The sequence below is a fragment of the Schistocerca serialis genome, chromosome 5 (genome assembly GCF_023864345.2).
Source record: "Schistocerca serialis cubense isolate TAMUIC-IGC-003099 chromosome 5, iqSchSeri2.2, whole genome shotgun sequence".
Classification (NCBI taxonomy): Eukaryota; Metazoa; Arthropoda; class Insecta; order Orthoptera; family Acrididae; genus Schistocerca; species Schistocerca serialis.
Window position 1 is genome coordinate 66,397,956 of NC_064642.1, and position 19,327 is coordinate 66,417,282.

At 44.7% G+C, this 19,327-nt stretch overlaps 1 protein-coding gene across 1 annotated transcript in view; it reads right to left on the minus strand.

Moving 5' to 3' along the window:
- LOC126481746 (atrial natriuretic peptide receptor 1-like) overlaps nt 1–19,327 on the minus strand; it is a 398,018-nt gene that overhangs the window by 200,670 nt on the left and 178,021 nt on the right. The window contains exons 10-12 of the mRNA XM_050105700.1: nt 9,400–9,471; nt 9,196–9,270; nt 2,334–2,510 (exon numbers count right to left, since the gene is read on the minus strand). Coding sequence (XP_049961657.1) covers nt 2,334–2,510; nt 9,196–9,270; nt 9,400–9,471 — 324 coding nt within the window. The remainder of the gene's footprint in view (nt 1–2,333; nt 2,511–9,195; nt 9,271–9,399; nt 9,472–19,327) is intronic.

Below are 19,327 nucleotides of genomic sequence, written 5' to 3' on the forward strand. Positions count from 1 at the left end.
GTCGTAAGTGATACTAATTTTCAAAACAAATTTGTTGGAATCTCAAATTGATTCCATATTTATAGATTCCCAGAAGCCTTTTTTTACAGTTCCTCACAAGCAGCTTTTAATCAAACAGTTTTTCTTACAACCGTTCAGTGGGTAAGGCACCATTTTCTCATACACTGAGCCAATAGGCGTGCTCTCCCTAAACGTTGCTCAATGTGTCTGCAGGAATAGTTCCTACAATGCTGTTTCTAAAGTGGGGTGTATCAGCTGATACGGGAAGCACATAAGCATTACACTTTATGAACATCCAAAGGTAAAAATCGCGTGACGTCAGAACATGGAGGTCACGCAAAAGAAGCTCTGTCGTCCGTCCCTTGCATCGCACCATCTTCCACCAAATAAAGTTCTGTGGTTCAGTTTATTCGACCTGAGGAAAGAGCAATAGTTCTAGCGCATCAAGGTAAGAAATACCAGTTTCAGTTGCTTCATCAAAAATGAAAAACCCACACACTTTCGAATGGGATACGGCACAAAAAATGTTCAATTTATGGTAGTCTCGTGTCATGTGTACCATGTAGTAGGAATTTTCTGACTGCAAGATGTGGAAATTTTGTTTGTTCAGTTTTCCACTTACAAGGGAACCTCCCCATCGCACCCCCCTCAGATTCAGTTATAAGTTGGCACAGTGGATAGGCCTTGAAAAACTGAACACACATTAATCGAGAAAACAGGAAGAAGTTGTGTGGAACTATGAAAAAAATAAGCAAAATATACAAAGTGAGTAGTCCATGTGCAAGATATGCAACATCAAGGCAATTGTGCGCCGAGGAGTGCCGTGGTCGCGTGGTTAGCGTGAGCAGCTGCGGAACGAGAGGTCCTTGGTTCGAGTCTTCCCTCGAGAGAAAAGTTTTATTTTTTATTTTCAGACAATTATTATCTGTCCGTCCGTCCGATGCGAGGTAACTGCGCCGTAATATGGGGACGCTACACATAAACGGAAAAATTTGAAAACGTTAAAAACAAATGTTTTGACAGAGCACAGGGAAAACTGTGCGACTATGAAACTGTTGCATTCATTTGTTGTAGTTTATGTGACAAACTCTTATGTTGTCATCACTTTTTTGGGAGTGATTATCACATCCACAAGAAAACCTAAATCGGGCAAGGTAGAAGAATCTTTTTACCCATTCGCCAAGTGTACAAGTTAGGTGGGTCGACAACATATTCCTGTTATGTGACGCACATGGCGTCACCAGTGTCGTATAGAATGTATCAGACGTGGTTTCCTGTGGAGGAATCGGTGGACCTACGACTTTGCGATCAAATGTTTTCGGTTCCCATTGGAGAGGCACGTCCTTTCGTCTACTAATCGCACGGTTTTCCGGTGCGGTCGCAAAACACAGACACTAAACTTATTACGGTGAACAGAGACGTCAATGAACGAACGGACAGGTCATAACTTTGTGAAAATGAAAAAGTAAACTTTTCACCCGAAGGAAGATTTGAACCACGAACCTCTCGTTCCGCAGCTGCTCACGCTAACCACGGGACCACGGCACTCCTGGGCTGGTAGTATCCTTGATGTCGCCTATCTTGCGCATTGACTACTCAGTTTGTATATTTTGCTTATTTTTTTCATAGTTCCATACAACTTCTTCCTGTTTTCTCGATTGATCTGTGTTCAGTTTTTCAAGGCCTCTGCACTGTGCCAAATTATGACTAAATCTGAGGGGGGTGCAATGGGGGGGTTCCCTTGTTAGATGAAACGTCAATTCATCATTGAAGATGACACGATCCAGAATATCTTCATGATAGCCCAGCGACACTTCGTCTGTAAAGTGGGCGCGGAAACCGTAGTCTGTAGGCTTCAGAGGTTTTAACAACTGCAGGTGATAAGGACGTACTTATGTCTCCTTAAAACTGTCTACACAGACCTCAGTGGAACTGCTAATTCACGACTAGCCTTCCTAACTGATTTCTTGCGGCAACGCAGAAACACTCTCACACGTTCAGCGTGTTATTCAGTCACTCTTGGTCGTTCCACTCATCACGTGGGCCACAGGTATACAAGCTAAAATGTCTGAATTTGCTGTTTAGTTTGATCTATTATTTATAATTGTAAGTTAAATGTAACAATGCCTTAAAACCCTGAAATTCATTTTGAAACACCCTGTATATTTGAGACACATTAAGTGAACACTGTTATTTTATCGTAGCTGAATATAAACCTTATCATCACTAATCCAAGAAAGTGTCATTACAGGTGATCTACTGATAATAGTTTACAGCGGTAGGTACTTCTGCTGTTACTGACACGCAGAAAACATATGAAAGTGGACTATCACCTTGACGATGTCGTGCATGAGGCTGTAGCGGAACATCCAGTCGAGCTGTATCTGCTCGTTCTCCAGGATGTCCTGCAGGCTGCCCTTGGGGCAGTACTCGGTCAGCAGGTAGCAGTTGGGCGGGTCCACGCAGGCGCCCAGGAAGCGCACCAGGTGGTCGTGGTGCAGGTCCTTCATCTGCAGCAGCACACGCTCCTGTAAACACTCAGCTAGCGACGTGGAAGAGTGGCTAAGCAGAAAATAAATCCAGTGGTTCGTAAGGGGAAAAAGGAAGAATAAATACCTTTGGAAGCACTGTTATTAACACAAAATACTGTTCAGTCTCTAACATGATCATATTGACTTCCCCGGCACTTGCGTGGGCTGGACAAAAATATAGAAACATTGAAAATAACACAGATTGCCATGGGTAATATTGTAAAGGAAACACGTCGACATTCAAAACAACTACCAGGAATCGATAAACAGAGGATCGGTATGGTTTTCAAAGGGAAATCTTAAACTATTTACTTACTTATCCGTGGCTTGGGCCTTAGTGACCATATACCTCTTCCACACTGCTCCTCAACCGTTCCCGATTGCAAGCCTCCTGCCACCACTCGCCCGCCCCTAGCCCCATGTCCTCGGTGTCCTTTTCAATATTGTCCTTCCATCTTGTCCGCGGTCGTCCTCAGTATCTCCTTCCAGCTACAGCTTCCACAAACACATCATGGGGTGTCCTCCCTTAATTCATCCTTGCTACATGTCCAGCACAGGTCAACCTTCTTCTTATTATTCTTTTTATAATGTCAGGCTGTGCGTAAAGCTCTTTCAATTATTGTTTTTTTCGAATTCTCCATTAGCCTATTTGTGAATCTGTCACAGGACCATATACTTTTCTGAGGATTTTTCGTTCAAAAACAAGTAGTTAAACTATACTTCCTGCTAAATAGTGACAATCTCAGGTAACGACCATGGAGATGCACTCTTCTCTCAAAGCAGACCACGAAGCTCACTAATACTGAGACCTGATGACTATGAAACTCGCCGGCCGGTGTGACCGTGCGGTTCTAGATGCTTCAGTCTGGAACCGTGCGACCACTGCGGTCGCAGGTTCAAATCCTGCCTCGGGCATGGATGTGTGTGATGGCCTTCGGTTGGTTAGGTTTAAGTTGTTCTAAATTCTAGGGGACTGATGACCGCAGGTGTTAAGACCCATAGTGCTCAGAGCCATCTGAACCATTTTTGAACTATGAAGCTCGGGGGAAATGCGACAGTTCAATCATGTGCTCACAAAACCAGACCTGGACAGTGCGAGTTGTGTGAACCGGAGCCCTTTAGTCTTAGAAAACAGCATCAGCATTGGCGAAAATACATTGTACCATGGGATGGACCTGATCATCCAAAACGGCAGTAATGTGACCTTACAGTATAACCGTATGGCTCATAGACTACCAAATCATCACCAAATTCCAGCCAAGGTTCAATCTTGAGGCGCAATCGTGGACAGAAGTCGGGAACAGCGTCAAACAAGACTCACGTGACCAAATAACATTCTTCGATTGCTCCATAGTCCTGATCTTATGGTTTCAGCACCACGTGTTATGTTATGGGTATTAGCATCATTCATGAGTGGTGCTGGAATTGGTTCCGACATGGTTCGCAAGTTCTACATTCAGTTCTGCTGTTGCTTTTGAAGCAACCGTCGTCTTATTTTTCGTCGCAATGTCCTTCGATGACCTTTTGTCACGATTATTCAACACATACGTCCACGTTGTGACTTATGTTTTTCCACTTACCTTATATGCGGTATACACTCCTGGAAATTGAAATAAGAACACCGTGAATTCATTGTCCCAGGAAGGGGAAACTTTATCGACACATTCCTGGGGTCAGATACATCACATGATCACACTGACAGAACCACAGGCACATAGACACAGGCAACAGAGCATGCACAATGTCGGCACTAGTACAGTGTATATCCACCTTTCGCAGCAATGCAGGCTGCTATTCTCCCATGGAGACGATCGTAGGGATGCTGGATGTAGTCCTGTGGAACGGCTTGCCATGCTATTTCCACCTGGCGCCTCAGTTGGACCAGCGTTCGTGCTGGACGTGCAGACCGCGTGAGACGACGCTTCATCCAGTCCCAAACATGCTCAATGGGGGATAGATCCGGAGATCTTGCTGGCCAGGGTAGTTGACTTACACCTTCTAGAGCACGTTGGGTGGCACGGGATACATGCGGACGCGCATTGTCCTGTTGGAACAGCAAGTTCCCTTGCCGGTCTAGGAATGGTAGAACGATGGGTTCGATGACGGTTTGGATGTACCGTGCACTATTCAGTGTCCCCTCGACGATCACCAGTGGTGTACGGCCAGTGTAGGAGATCGGTCCCCACACCATGATGCCGGGTGTTGGCCCTGTGTGCCTCGGTCGTATGCAGTCCTGATTGTGGCGCTCACCTGCACGGCGCCAAACACGCATACGACCATCATTGGCACCAAGGCACAAGCGACTCTCATCGCTGAAGACGACACGTCTCCATTCGTCCCTCCATTCACGCCTGTCGCGACACCACTGGAGGCGGGCTGCACGATGTTGGGCCGTGAGCGGAAGACGGCCTAACGGTGTGCGGGACCGTAGCCCAGCTTCATGGAGACGGTTGCGAATGGTCCTCGCCGATACCCCAGGAGCAACAGTGTCCCTAATTTGCTGGGAAGTGGCGGTGCGGTCCCCTACGGCACTGCGTAGGATCCTACGGTCTTGGCGTGCATCCGTGCGTCGCTGCGGTCCGGTCCCAGGTCGACGGGCACGTGCACCTTCCGCCGACCACTGGCGACAACATCGATGTACTGTGGAGACCTCACGCCCCACGTGTTGAGCAATTCGGCGGTACGTCAACCCGGCCTCCCGCATGCCCACTATACGCCCTCGCTCAAAGTCCGTCAACTGCACATACGGTTCACGTCCACGCTGTCGCGGCATGCTACCAGTGTTAAAGACTGCGATGGAGCTCCGTATGCCACGGCAAACTGGCTGACACTGACTGCGGCGGTGCACAAATGCTGCGCAGCTAGCGCCATTCGACGGCCAACACCGCGGTTCCTGGTGTGTCCGCTGTGCCGTGCGTGTGATCATTGCTTGTACAGCCCTCTCGCAGTGTCCGGAGCAAGTATGGTGGGTCTGACACACCGGTGTCAATGTGTTCTTTTTTCCATTTCCAGGAGTGTATATCTACGATACGTTGTCTCTTGAAACAAGAAACACTGTGGCTACCGTGGTTATGGTCAGCTCCCACCATACGAACGCCGACAGTTCTCCCACGTCTGAATTCACTTACCTCCAACATAATGCACTCACAGCAACACAGAGCACAGCTCTGGCCACTGCTGGCACTTGAATCGTACTGAAGTCATTGTGCAGATGTTGCTCGTGGTAAAATATAGCAGCGCAACCAACACGCTCGGCTAGCGTCCGAAATTACGTGCAAGGATGCACGTCTTGCTGTATTTCCACATTTTTGTCTAACCCCGAAACCTGCGTTGTTTGTGAGGAGTACGTACTTACAAGAGAAATCATAACATTATGCAGCGTGATCGAGATGAAAGTGTAGGGCACTGACTACAGTTTCATCAAAAAACTAAGGAATGGCTTAGCACAAGGATCACTGCTCGCACCACTGCTGTTTAGCTTCTTTATTGCAGACCTGCCGGAATCACAATCAAGACAGTTCGGGTATGCTGACGACTGGGCCCTCGCTACAAGATGTAGCACAATTGAAGCATCTGAGGACATCCTAACCAACGAGCTGAAGATAATGGCTGAATATTTCCGTAAGTGGAGACTTAACCAAATGCTTCCAAAACAGAGGTTAGTTGCTTCCATCTCAACGACAAACTCTCTGTAAAGGAGTTCAACATTCGATTTGAAAACACCATCCTCAGGCACAATAAAACTCCGAAGTACTTGGGCATGATTTGTCTGTTTCGTTCTTATGTGTCCGTATTGCCGTACGATAAATAAATAATAATAATATTTATAAGTGTGATAAGAAATGAGTTACCGTTGCTAATGACCAGGTAAATTACTTATTATGGAAGATGGTTTACGTAATCATCGTTGGCGTTTATGCACGATCTCTTTCCTGTTTAGACTGCGTTGTGGTGAAAGTCCAAAGTGACACCACCACAATGTTCATTCACTCTGTACGTCGGCGTCGCTGCAACTATAGACTCGAATTAGTCCTACCGTCGAGCTCTTTCTTTGATTTCAGCCTTTACTGTGGTGTCACCTCCAGACACCACACTTGGTAGGTGGTAGCCTTTAAATCGGCCGCGGTCCGGTAGCATACGTCGGACCCGCGTGTCGCCACTATCAGTGATTGCAGACCGAGCGCCGCCACACGGCAGGTCTAGAGAGACGTCCTAGCACTCGCCCCAGTTGTACAGCCGACTTTGCTAGCGATGGTTCAATGACAAATTACGCTCTCGTTTGCCGAGACGATAGTTAGCATAGCCTTCAGCTACGTCATTTGCTACGACCTAGCAATGCGTCATTATCAATTGCTATTTATCTTATGATGCATGTACCGTCAGACCGATGTTCACCAATTATGGATTAAAGTTAAGTATTCCAGAAGCTACGTACGTCTTTTACTAGACTCAACTCCTTTAACTGTTCCAGACCTCACGCCAGCCTGCGTGAGCTTAAACGCGTGCCTTTCGGCTACCTCATAGTGGCTTGGCTGTCTCGCCAAGTCACAACATTTACTGCGTAGAGTTTTCCTGTTTGCTTAATCGGCGTCGGTCTGCTACAGGATACTTAAATTTGTGAAAATGTGTTGACACTTTATACTTACGCTGTCACAATATCGTTTTAATAGTGCAATTTAAGGATTTCATCGTTTTTACAATATTTAAAGTTCTTTTATCTTGAAACACCCTCTGTCAGCCACAGTCAATCGGCAGCCAGCGCATTTAGTCCCCCCAAAACCCTGAAGTGAGATAAAATTCAAGGCCATGCGAGATAAGCAACCTTTAGGAGCGTGACTCAGAATGCTTACTTTCTTTGTGGCCAGAAACCGTCACAGCATCGTCCTTACATCTGTTCCACTGTCGTTGCCAAGTTGTTGTCACGTCGTTGCTCACACTATTCCAGTATCAGAAACCAAAGCTATTTCGATCATGCGCCAAGTAATCTTTAGAATAAAGTGCAATTCTAAACTGGAGGTGTGCCCTTGCCTTCATTCCTTAATAATTAGTAAACATTTAGTATGTTGCATATTAGATGTAGCTAATAGCATGCGACTCGTAATAAATGTAACGCAAAAAATGTAAAATGCCTTGTTATATGCAACATAGGGCATGATCGCTCTAAAATTGTCAGGTTAATTAAATAGGTAAATAAACTCCCACGATAAAAAAAGACCTACGTGAGACTAAAGCCATACAAACGAGTGACGATTAAAGACCTAACCATTGTATTACTAGCTGGAACCCGTACAGCCGGCGAATGGTATTATCTTGCTTGTACAAGTCACCAAAACTGAACACTGGCTGGACACCATGATAAAAAGCCCACAGGTCAAACGAAACAGTGAAAGTATTTTCACTCAGTACCACTAAAGCAGGACCATGTTTTATATCCTATGAGTAAGGTAGCAGTCTAGTCATCTTCGACAATCATTAGTCTTTGAATACGAAATCGCTATTGGAAGCACAATTTCTCTCAAACTTCCTGGCCTATGGCCTATGCCTGAATGGGACACGACCCCGGAACCACGACTCACTTCCCTCCCTCACAGCTTTGCTTCCGTCGCTATACCTCTCCTACTTTTCAACCTAAGCAACGGTTTTATATGATTACTGCAGACATTACTATCCGAGATCCAAAAAAAGCGAAAGTTTTCTGACAGATGACGAGGTGCCCCGGAATCAGTCCCCGTTGCGCAAAAGGAATTTCTTCTATCGAATCTATTCTCATCCTCAGCGCTGTTACGGATTCGCAGCAAGTAACTTCCAACCTGTCCACTGATGAAGTAATTTTGAAATAGCACTCACTGCAATGTTCGTTTAAGCCATCAATTACTGGTTGCTGAGTGAGTCGAACAGTGGATATGCAAAGATGGTGTCTTCCTGAATGACGGTGATACTGGTTAAATACGTATAAACTGAAGTCGTACATATGCTAAGACGAAACTTTAACCATTTTTCTGTCTTTGACTACGTGCTATTTACTTGATACTAAATACTTAGTTACTAGACCTGACTTACAGTTCGTAGCTCTTACATAATCCATTGCAAAGAGATACTTGCCGCGCTCCAGAAAGGAAGTTGAGGAAGTGTGAATATGAAGGAAATGCGACCAACAACTTATAAACTAGATTTAATTTATAGTTCTTAATCTGGAAGTGTACGTGGGTGTGTGTTTGGTGCGGGGCGGGAGGAAGATGAGGAATCATTTGCGTTGTGGAAAAAACGAGATAGCGTCACCAGTATTTAATAACACAATAATGGGTGTGGCTTAATATTCAGAGTTATTGTAGACAGATCAGCGCCGTCCAACAGAATATTTAACACATTATTAATAATATTAATAAAATAACACGCACAAATCACGCACAAATACATACATACACACACTCAAACACACACACACACACACACACGCACACACACACACACACACACACACACACACACACACACACATATATATATATATATATATACACATATACATACACACACACACACACACACACACACACACATATATATATATATATATATATATATATATATCCTCCTAAAACGCTAGGCATGGAACGTAATGGTGGGACAAAGAATATATGACATAAAGAGAACATGTACATACCCTCTTTAATTCGAGGAGGAGAGCTCTGTTTAGTTCCACCTTTTTGTTTATTTCTTTAAGAGCAACTTTCGAGCCCTGAAACAATCACCATAGTTTTCTTATACTCGTAAATATAGTAAAAATAAGTTTTTATGACTAATAATTATTGTTGTTAAAGCTTTTGAAAAATATTCTTGAATCTGACAATGGCAAAAAATCGCTTACCCTATAGATAGCTGTCTGTACGTACATCTGCTTGTTTCCATCACCTATGCTGAAATCATCATCCGAGATTGTCTGAAAAAAGTGTTAATCCATGACATTACAAAAAGTTTGTTGTGAGTTACTTAGCTTCGTTAATTAAAATTATAGCTCAAGTATTTTCATAAACCTTCACAAATATCATAGTCATGAGAACTTCATTCACTTTAACAAAAATGTACTGCGACATAATTACATGAATATTCCTGATAATGTCAGAATAGGAGGCAGCGACCGAAAGTGTAATGTAAAATTACAAAAATTTCAAAACTTCTAATAAAACTTTTTAAAATTTCCAGAACTCTTCATATGTTGTCTTAATCGCATTTAACATGAAAAAAAGTTAGTTTTGCGAAATAATATCCAGTTCAGTAGCTTAACTACCATCTTCAGATCACTTGCAAATGCAGTTGCAGTATACGACAACATTGCATCGTCCATAACAGTCTTATTTTCAATCTTCAGGTAAAATCTGTGTCTGCTACTGAAACAAAACGCCAGTTCAGCATCGTAAAAATTTTATAAGCTGATACATCTATATAATTGTTATCGTTACAGTTGTAACTGTAAACAGAGATTTGCCAGGTAAACTGCACTTGAAGCCAAGTTGACAAGTTACTTAGTGTGACAATGTTGTATACATATATTTTTTTCTACTTTTGAATTCAAGTACAGCTTACTTGGAAAATTTCTGCTTACAGTTACCGACTGTAACGAAAATAATTATAAGGACGTGTCATCTGATGATGGGAGTTAAGCTACCGAAACTCGTCATCACTCTGTAAAAAAAGATTTTAAGTGTTAAATGCGATTAGAGACAATATACAGAATTTTTTTGCAAATGTTAAACTGATTTACAGGAAGTTTTAAAATTTTTGTAATTTCACATTTGATTAAATAATCTCATTTGAATTTTTTGTGTCAATTTATAAGGCGCTGTCTTACAGCCACAGTATTGTTGGAATTTTTTTTAACAGAAGCTTGTAAAAGGCAAAACACTAGAATGTACAAGAATTTCTGCAAAAACCGAGAATTACATTTGAAGTAGCTGTCCAGGAATGTTATTGAAATCTAAAGAGGGAAAAATTAGTTATTGTATTTTTCCCTTGCAATCAATAATGATTAGTAACGATCTCATCTTATTGTTATTAGAGTCCAGTACGAAAATGATAATTTTTGGATCGCTGAGAAAAAAAAGTAACTTTCTTCTACGTTTCAAGACAAATTTATTGAGCCACTTCTTTGACTATCAGTAACTGTACATCTCGTTCCCACAGAACTGCAAAATGAAACTCTTGCCAAATTTGCTGGTACAGTCTCTCCAGAAGAGACATCGTTGACTCTAACAGCGAGGTCGTGCAGTGGTTAGCACACTGGCCACGTATTCCAGAGGACGATGTTAAAATCCGTATTTGGCCATCCGGGTTTAGGTTTTCCATAATTTGGATCAATGGCTTTAGGCGAATTCCGGGATGGTTCCTCTCAAAGGGTACGGACGTTTCCTCCTCCAGCCTTGAAACAATGACGGCTTGTGCTTCGCATCCAATTACTTCGTTGTTGATGGGACGTTAGTCATTAATCTTCCTTTCTCCTTTCTGCTGGAATACCAGTCTCCCCATTTTATGGCACTAACGAACAACAAAGAAACAAAATCATTGAGAAATGTCGTAAAAAGCGTCAGGATTTGAGTCTGGAGCTTGTTCCAGCGAGCAGGATGTTCAGATCACTTATGGGAATAAGCCTTCTTGCAAGAACACAAGTCACGTCGTCTTCAGTTGAGTCTTTCTTCCATTGTTTCTTTTTTCCTTTGTGTGTGTCCTGTAGCTACCAACAGAATTGTGACACACAAGTCTAAATTAAGGTAACCTGTCATCATTCGTTGACGTGTCCTGATATGTTCTTGGTTTCATAGTTATTTACAGTGTGTGTTGTCTTTCTGTATACGCCGTCTTTTGGCTGATGCAAACCTCTCCCTCCCCTCTCTCCGTCCCTCCACCCAGCACAGGATTTAAACTTCTATGCAGATTCATGTCTCACCTCATCTGTGCTTTGAAACTTACAAGGTCTCCATATGTCGAAATATCAGCCTTTCTGTGGGACGTCACCCTTGGACGTTATATGCACAGTGCCAGCGTTAATCAAACGAATTGAAAGCCTAAACTAAAATTTATAAGGACTGTAAAACCAATATTTAGTTTCCAATAAACCCAAGAAAAGAGTCAGATTAAGGTTAACAAAACAGAGTTATCTGAATTTCATTCAAGTGACATCAAGGTGCCACGTAGATAAACGAAGAAACAATGAACTTCGTTTCATATACACGACTTTAACTTTATGAGTCACTCAATGCTAATTTCAGAACTTCACTGCCGGCCGTTGTGACCGAGCGGTTCTAGGCGCTTCAGCCCGGAACCGCGCTGCTGCTACGGTCGCAGGTTCGAATCTTGCCTCGGACATGGACGTGTGTGCTGTCCTAAGGTTAGCTAGGTTTCAGTAGTTCAAGTGTGGGGGACTGATGACCTCAGATGTTAAGTCCCATAGGGCTCAGAGCCATTTGAACCATTTTTTTAGAACCCCACTATCATAGTGTGCCTGACGATGCAGGTGAAGCACACAAAAGACTTCGTGGACGTACACACCTTTGGCCATTATCTAAATACACTCCTGGAAATGGAAAAAAGAACACATTGACACCGGTGTGTCAGACCCACCATACTTGCTCCGGACACTGCGAGAGGGCTGTACAAGCAATGATCACACGCACGGCACAGCGGACACACCAGGAACCGCGGTGTTGGCCGTCGAATGGCGCTAGCTGCGCAGCATTTGTGCACCGCCGCCGTCAGTGTCAGCCAGTTTGCCGTGGCATACGGAGCTCCATCGCAGTCTTTAACACTGGTAGCATGCCGCGACAGCGTGGACGTGAACCGTATGTGCAGTTGACGGACTTTGAGCGAGGGCGTATAGTGGGCATGCGGGAGGCCGGGTGGACGTACCGCCGAATTGCTCAACACATGGGGCGTGAGGTCTCCACAGTACATCGATGTTGTCGCCAGTGGTCGGCGGAAGGTGCACGTGCCCGTCGACCTGGGACCGGACCGCAGCGACGCACGGATGCACGCCAAGACCGTAGGATCCTACGCAGTGCCGTAGGGGACCGCACCGCCACTTCCCAGCAAATTAGGGACACTGTTGCTCCTGGGGTATCGGCGAGGACCATTCGCAACCGTCTCCATGAAGCTGGGCTACGGTCCCGCACACCGTTAGGCCGTCTTCCGCTCACGGCCCAACATCGTGCAGCCCGCCTCCAGTGGTGTCGCGACAGGCGTGAATGGAGGGACGAATGGAGACGTGTCGTCTTCAGCGATGAGAGTCGCTTCTGCCTTGGTGCCAATGATGGTCGTATGCGTGTTTGGCGCCGTGCAGGTGAGCGCCACAATCAGGACTGCATACGACCGAGGCACACAGGGCCAACACCCGGCATCATGGTGTGGGGACCGATCTCCTACACTGGCCGTACACCACTGGTGATCGTCGAGGGGACACTGAATAGTGCACGGTACATCCAAACCGTCATCGAACCCATCGTTCTACCATTCCTAGACCGGCAAGGGAACTTGCTGTTCCAACAGGACAATTCACGTCCGCATGTATCCCGTGCCACCCAACGTGCTCTAGAAGGTGTAAGTCAACTACCCTGGCCAGCAAGATCTCCGGATCTGTCCCCCATTGAGCATGTTTGGGACTGGATGAAGCGTCGTCTCACGCGGTCTGCACGTCCAGCACGAACGCTGGTCCAACTGAGGCGCCAGGTGGAAATGGCATGGCAAGCCGTTCCACAGGATTACATCCAGCATCTCTACGATCGTCTCCATGGGAGAATAGCAGCCTGCATTGCTGCGAAAGGTGGTTATACACTGTACTAGTGCCGACATTGTGTATGCTCTGTTGCCTGTGTCTATGTGCCTGTGGTTCTGTCAGTGTGATCATGTGATGTATCTGACCCCAGGAATGTGTCAATAAAGATTCCCCTTCCTGGGAGAATGAATTCACGGTGTTCTTATTTCAATTTCCAGGAGTGTAATTAGAGATGCAATACTCCGGAACAGGTAGAACGGCCACCAGTGTGCGTTAGGGTGGTAGGCGTTTAGTGTTGTTACCAGGCCTGGGGAAAGTGGTAGCGAAACGACTATTCACGTTGGTGTGTGGAATGTATGGGTCTGGTGACATACCATCTGACTATCGGAAAGATATTATCCACACAATTCCGAAGACTGCAAGAGCCGACAAGTGCGAGAATTATCGTGCAATCAGCTCGACATCTCATGCATCCAGGCTGTTGACAAAAATAATAAACGATACAGAAGAATGGAAAAGAAAAGTGTGACCAGAGAGTCCATTCTGACGTTGCGGTTCATAATGGTAGCAAGACTAAGGAAAAATCAGGATACGTTCATAGGATTTGTCGACCTCGATAAAGCTTTCGACAAGGTAAAAAGGTGCAAGCGGTTCGAAATTTTGAGAAAAATAGGGGTAAGCAACAGGGAGAGACAGGTAATACACAGTATGTACAAGAGACAAGAGAGAATAATTAGAGTGGACGATCGAAGTTCTCGGATTAAAAAGAGTGTAAGACAGGGATGTAGTCTTTCGCCCCTACTGCTCAATCTGTGCATCGAAGAAGAAATGATGAGAACAAAAGGAAGGTTCTGGAGTGGGATTAAAACGCAAGGTGAAAGGATATCAATGATACGATTCGCTGATGACGTTGCTATCCCTAGTGAAAGTGAAGAAGAATTACATGATCTGCTGAACGGAATGAACAATCGAATGAATATAGAGTATGGATTGAGAGTAAATCGAAGAAAGAGAAAAGTAATGAGAAGTAGCAGAAATGAGAACAACGAGAAACTTAACATCAGGGTGTATCGTCACGGAGTAGATGAAGTTAAGGAATACTGCTACCTAGGCAGGAAAATAACCTACGACGGATGGAGCAAGGAGGACATCAAAAGCAGAACAGCACTGGCAAAAAGGGCATTCCAGACCAAGAGAAGGCTACTACGTCAAAGATAGGATTTAATTTGAGGGAGAAATTTCTTAGAATGTACGTTTGGAACACAGCGTGGACTGCGGGAAAACCGGAAAAGAAGAGAATCTAAGCATTTGAGATGTGGTGCTACAGACGAATGTTGAAAATCAGGTGAACTCAAAAGGTAAGGAAGGACGAGGTTCTGCGCAGAATCGGAGAGAGAAGGAATATGAGGAAATCCTTGACAGGGAGAAGGAAAAGGATGATAGGACATTTGTCAAGACAACAGAGAATGACTTCCATGGTACTAGAGGGAGCTCTAGAGGACAAAACGCGTAGAAGAAGACAGAGACTGAAATACATCCAGCAAGTAATTGAGGACATAGGTCCCAAGTGATACTCTGAAATGAAGAGGTTGGCAAATGAGAGGAATTCGTAGCAGGTCGCATCAAACCAGTCGAAAAAAAAAAAAAAAACACAAAGGCCTCTAGGGTATACAAGGATCGTTAACAGCTTCAGATGCTGACTAACGACTGTTGAAACAGACGTACTTGTTATGTACTAGTGATGTGTCAAGGGCAGCTATTGGACTACATGGGAACGTGAGGGCAGAGATGCTCCTCACCAACAATCCTTTCGAAGACGTCTGTCCGCTACAAGGCGGCTCGCCATATTATACACCAAGCACATCGTAAACTCTTCGCATCGGCGCCTGCCATCTGTGAAGAAGTAACGAAGAGCCTGCAACATTCTGCGGTGTCCTACACCACTGGTCGGAGATTCCATCGCCGGGGAACATGATGATCACCTGGAGAGTGGTCCCACTCTTCCAACGTTTTGGAGAGGCACAACGGTGTTCCTTCTGGCGTAATGGTGAGAGAGACACCAAGTACGACTTCAAGGCATGGCTGGTACTGAGTGACGAACAGCACAACGGTATATTTTGTGTCCTCATGTGTTAGCTCTCATACGACAGTTTCGTGGTGCTATTTTTCATAAGGACGATGCTCGTTTACACATGGCACGTGTCTGTACGAATTGTTTGGATGGTGCTGAGATACACCCGTGGCCAGCAAGATACACAGACACGTCCATCATCGAGCAGTGTCAGGAGAGGACACAACCACTTTATGAGATCCTTACCAGCCCAGTCAGTGTATGCACGGAAGCCAGGAGGGGTGCGACAACATATTGTAAGTGGGTTCATAAGTCCAAGTTCTTTGTAAAATTGTTTCGATGCTTAATTAGTAAGATAACATCATATATCCTCTCAAACCATGAAGCTTCATTTCGTTTCCTTCTCCTCTTTTTGGCGATTCACTATTTCTGTGAGGCAGTTCATAATTCGAATAAAATGTAGCAAATGTTACACTATTTCCATTTGACACTCCATTTTCCAACGTTTAAAGAAGACTTTTACTAACTTTCAACTTAGTTACATGCAATGCATCACCGCAAAAACAACTCTAGAATCCGAAATTAAAAAAAAAAAAACCTCATTTGATACATACGCTGATAGCAACTTCTATGTCAACTTGACAAACCGCAAAAACCACAAACATTAGAATCATGAAATATTTTCCAGGTAAATTTTGGCAGCTATGGTAAATTATATACTTACGAATTCCTCATGTGATGTACTGCATGAGAAACGTTCACACCACTGTTGTTACAGCATTGTGTTTACTGGGTTTGTCGAAAATATTTCACGCGGTAAATCAAACCTGCATCTTAAATAATTATGTGCTCATCACTGAGAGTGCGGAAACGTGGGCCTCAGATCGGAGCCGAAGGCCCTCTCGTGTACCGTCGACGACTGCGCGATGCAAAGCTTTATGTCTCGCCTGGGCCCGTCAACACCGACAGTGGATTTTGAAGACTGGAAACGTGTTATCTGGTCGGACGAGTCTCGTTTTAAATTGTATCGAGCGACTGGACGTGTACGGGTATCGAGACATCTCATGAATCCTAGGAACCTGCATGTCAACAGGGGACTGTTCAAGCTGGTGGACGCTCTGTAATGGCGTGGGGCGTGTGTAGTTGGATACGACTCTGACAGGTGACACGTATGTAAGCATCCTGCCTGATCCCCTGCATCCATTCATGTCCATTGTGCATTCTGACAGACTTGGGCAATTCCAGCATGACAACGCGACACCCCACAAGTCCAGAATTGCTACAGAGTGACTCCAGAAACACTCTTCTGTGTTTTAACACTTCCGCTGGCCACCAAACTCACGAGACATGAACATTATTGAATCTGGGATGCCTTGCAACGTTCTGTTCAGCAGAGACGTCCACCCCATCGTACTCTTACGAATTTATGGACAGCCCTGCAGGATTCATGGTGTCAATTCCCTACAGAAGTACTTTAGACGTTTGTCGAGTCCATGCCACGTTGTGCTGCGGCTCTTCTGGTTGCTCGCGAGGACCCTACACGATATTAGGCAGGTGCACCAGTTTCTTTGGCTCTTCAACGTACATACCCTCCACTGCTAGTGCTGCCACCTGCGGTCTGTGAGCCATTACTGCACGTTGATGTCGAAGATAGGCGGTGGTTACATCAATATGACTAGATTGTGTGAGTAAGGGGCCAATGCCCGAGAATACTCCTTGTAAAACAGAAGTGGGATTCTATCCGGACCTGGTGACTAATTTGGTTTGAAATCTTTGAGTTGATGTTCAATACCAGGGATGCTAGTTTCTATCTACTCTATATGACAGTTATTGCGGAGGTCAAAAGATGGAATCTCTACGCTTGTTCTGTACAAACGGTTTTTTAAAAGCAAAATCTAAATCTTTAGCTTCACATTTGACAATCAGGCTCGTTGACGAGTAATTGGATAGAAGCCTTCTAACGGTTTAGTTTTGTGAATTTTCTCGCGTTCTCAGAAAGATCATTCGCTAAGGTTTTGTGGTCGAAGTTAACGTATTCTTCGCGCATCCATCTTAGAACGGAAAGTGTAAACATCTCTATTCTCTCAGCAGTTTCTTACGTTCATCATACTGGAACTAAAGTATGTTCATTTGCTGTCGTAGTAGGATGCTAATCACTACTTACCTGCTCTTTCCAGCATAAAACTGTATAGCCTTCTTCATGGGTTTATTACCTTAGTAATAATCGTGGGTATGACGACATAGTGATCGGAAACGCCAGACTCCATACAGGCAGTGTATAAGGTGAGGCCCGTTTCTGTCTACGAGGACTAAAATATTTACGTTGTGTACTCAATGAAGTTTCCGGAGAAACTAGTCAGAAATACTTCGCAAATCTGTCAGTCTTTATCATTCGTAGTGACTCCATAGATATCTCAGCCTATACTCAATTGATTAAAGTCCATTACAATCCAATATCCTTGTTTCACATTTGTTGATATTCATCTTATCCTCCTTTCAATATGCAACTAATCTCCGAAGTCTGCTACTGTAATTCCGTTTCCAAATTTCTCCTCGTTTTACTCAACGCACAGATTGAATAACACCTGGCATACGCTACTGGCTCGTCTCACTTCCTTCTCAACTATAGATTGCCATTCATTTATATTGACTCTTATATCAACAATCTTGCTTCTGAAAAGGTTGTAGAGGACATTGAAATGACTGCATTTTATCCATGTTGTATAAAGAATTTCAGAAATTAGTCACAAGTCTAATTTCGTTTATTTATACAAGCTATTCCCCTCGGATAAAATGCTATAGGTACAGTATCGTGGAAGGTGTAATATGGAGATGTTAATGAGGCACAAAAGCATATTTGTGAACCTTGCGTCAGTTCTCTGGACAGACTGAAAAGATTGCAAGGAGCATAGCTGCATGTAGTGTCCTGCTGTCACCAGCGTTGTCCAGAGTGTGTGCAGTAACAATAGTAAACAGATGGAAAGCAACAGAGAAAAATTGTTCTTCGTATTGTAAGTTGTCTTGCGCAGACTGTGTACAATTAAGAAAGCAATTTACAACATGGAACCACTAAACGAGGCAGTGCACTTTTCAAGACTCTGACTTCATACACCACTGGCCATTAAAATTGCTACACCAAGAAGAAATGCAGTTGATAAACGGGTATTCATTGGACAATTATACACTCCTGGAAATTGAAATAAGAACACCGTGAATTCATTGTCCCAGGAAGGGGAAACTTTATTGACACATTCCTGGGGTCAGATACATCACATGATCACACTGACAGAACCACAGGCACATAGACACAGGCAACAGAGCATGCACAATGTCGGCACTAGTACAGTGTATATCCACCTTTCGCAGCAATGCAGGCTGCTATTCTCCCATGGAGACGATCGTAGAGATGCTGGATGTAGTTCTGTGGAATGGCTTGCCATGCCATTTCCACCTGGCGCTTCAGTTGGACCAGCGTTCGTGCTGGACGTGCAGACCGCGTGAGACGACGCTTCATCCAGTCCCAAACATGCTCAATGGGGGACAGATCCGGATATCTTGCTGGCCAGGGTAGTTGACTTACACCTTCTAGAGCACGTTGGGTGGCACGGGATACATGCGGACGTGCATTGTCCTGTTGGAACAGCAAGTTCCCTTGCCGGTCTAGGAATGGTAGAACGATGGGTTCGATGACGGTTTGGATGTACCGTGCACTATTCAGTGTCCCCTCGACGATCACCAGTGGTGTACGGCCAGTGTAGGAGATCGCTCCCCACACCATGATGCCGGGTGTTGGCCCTGTGTGCCTCGGTCGTATGCAGTCCTGATTGTGGCGCTCACCTGCACGGCGCCAAACACGCATACGACCATCATTGGCACCAAGGCAGAAGCGACTCTCATCGCTGAAGACGACACGTCTCCATTCGTCCCTCCATTCGCGCCTGTCGCGACACCACTGGAGGCGGG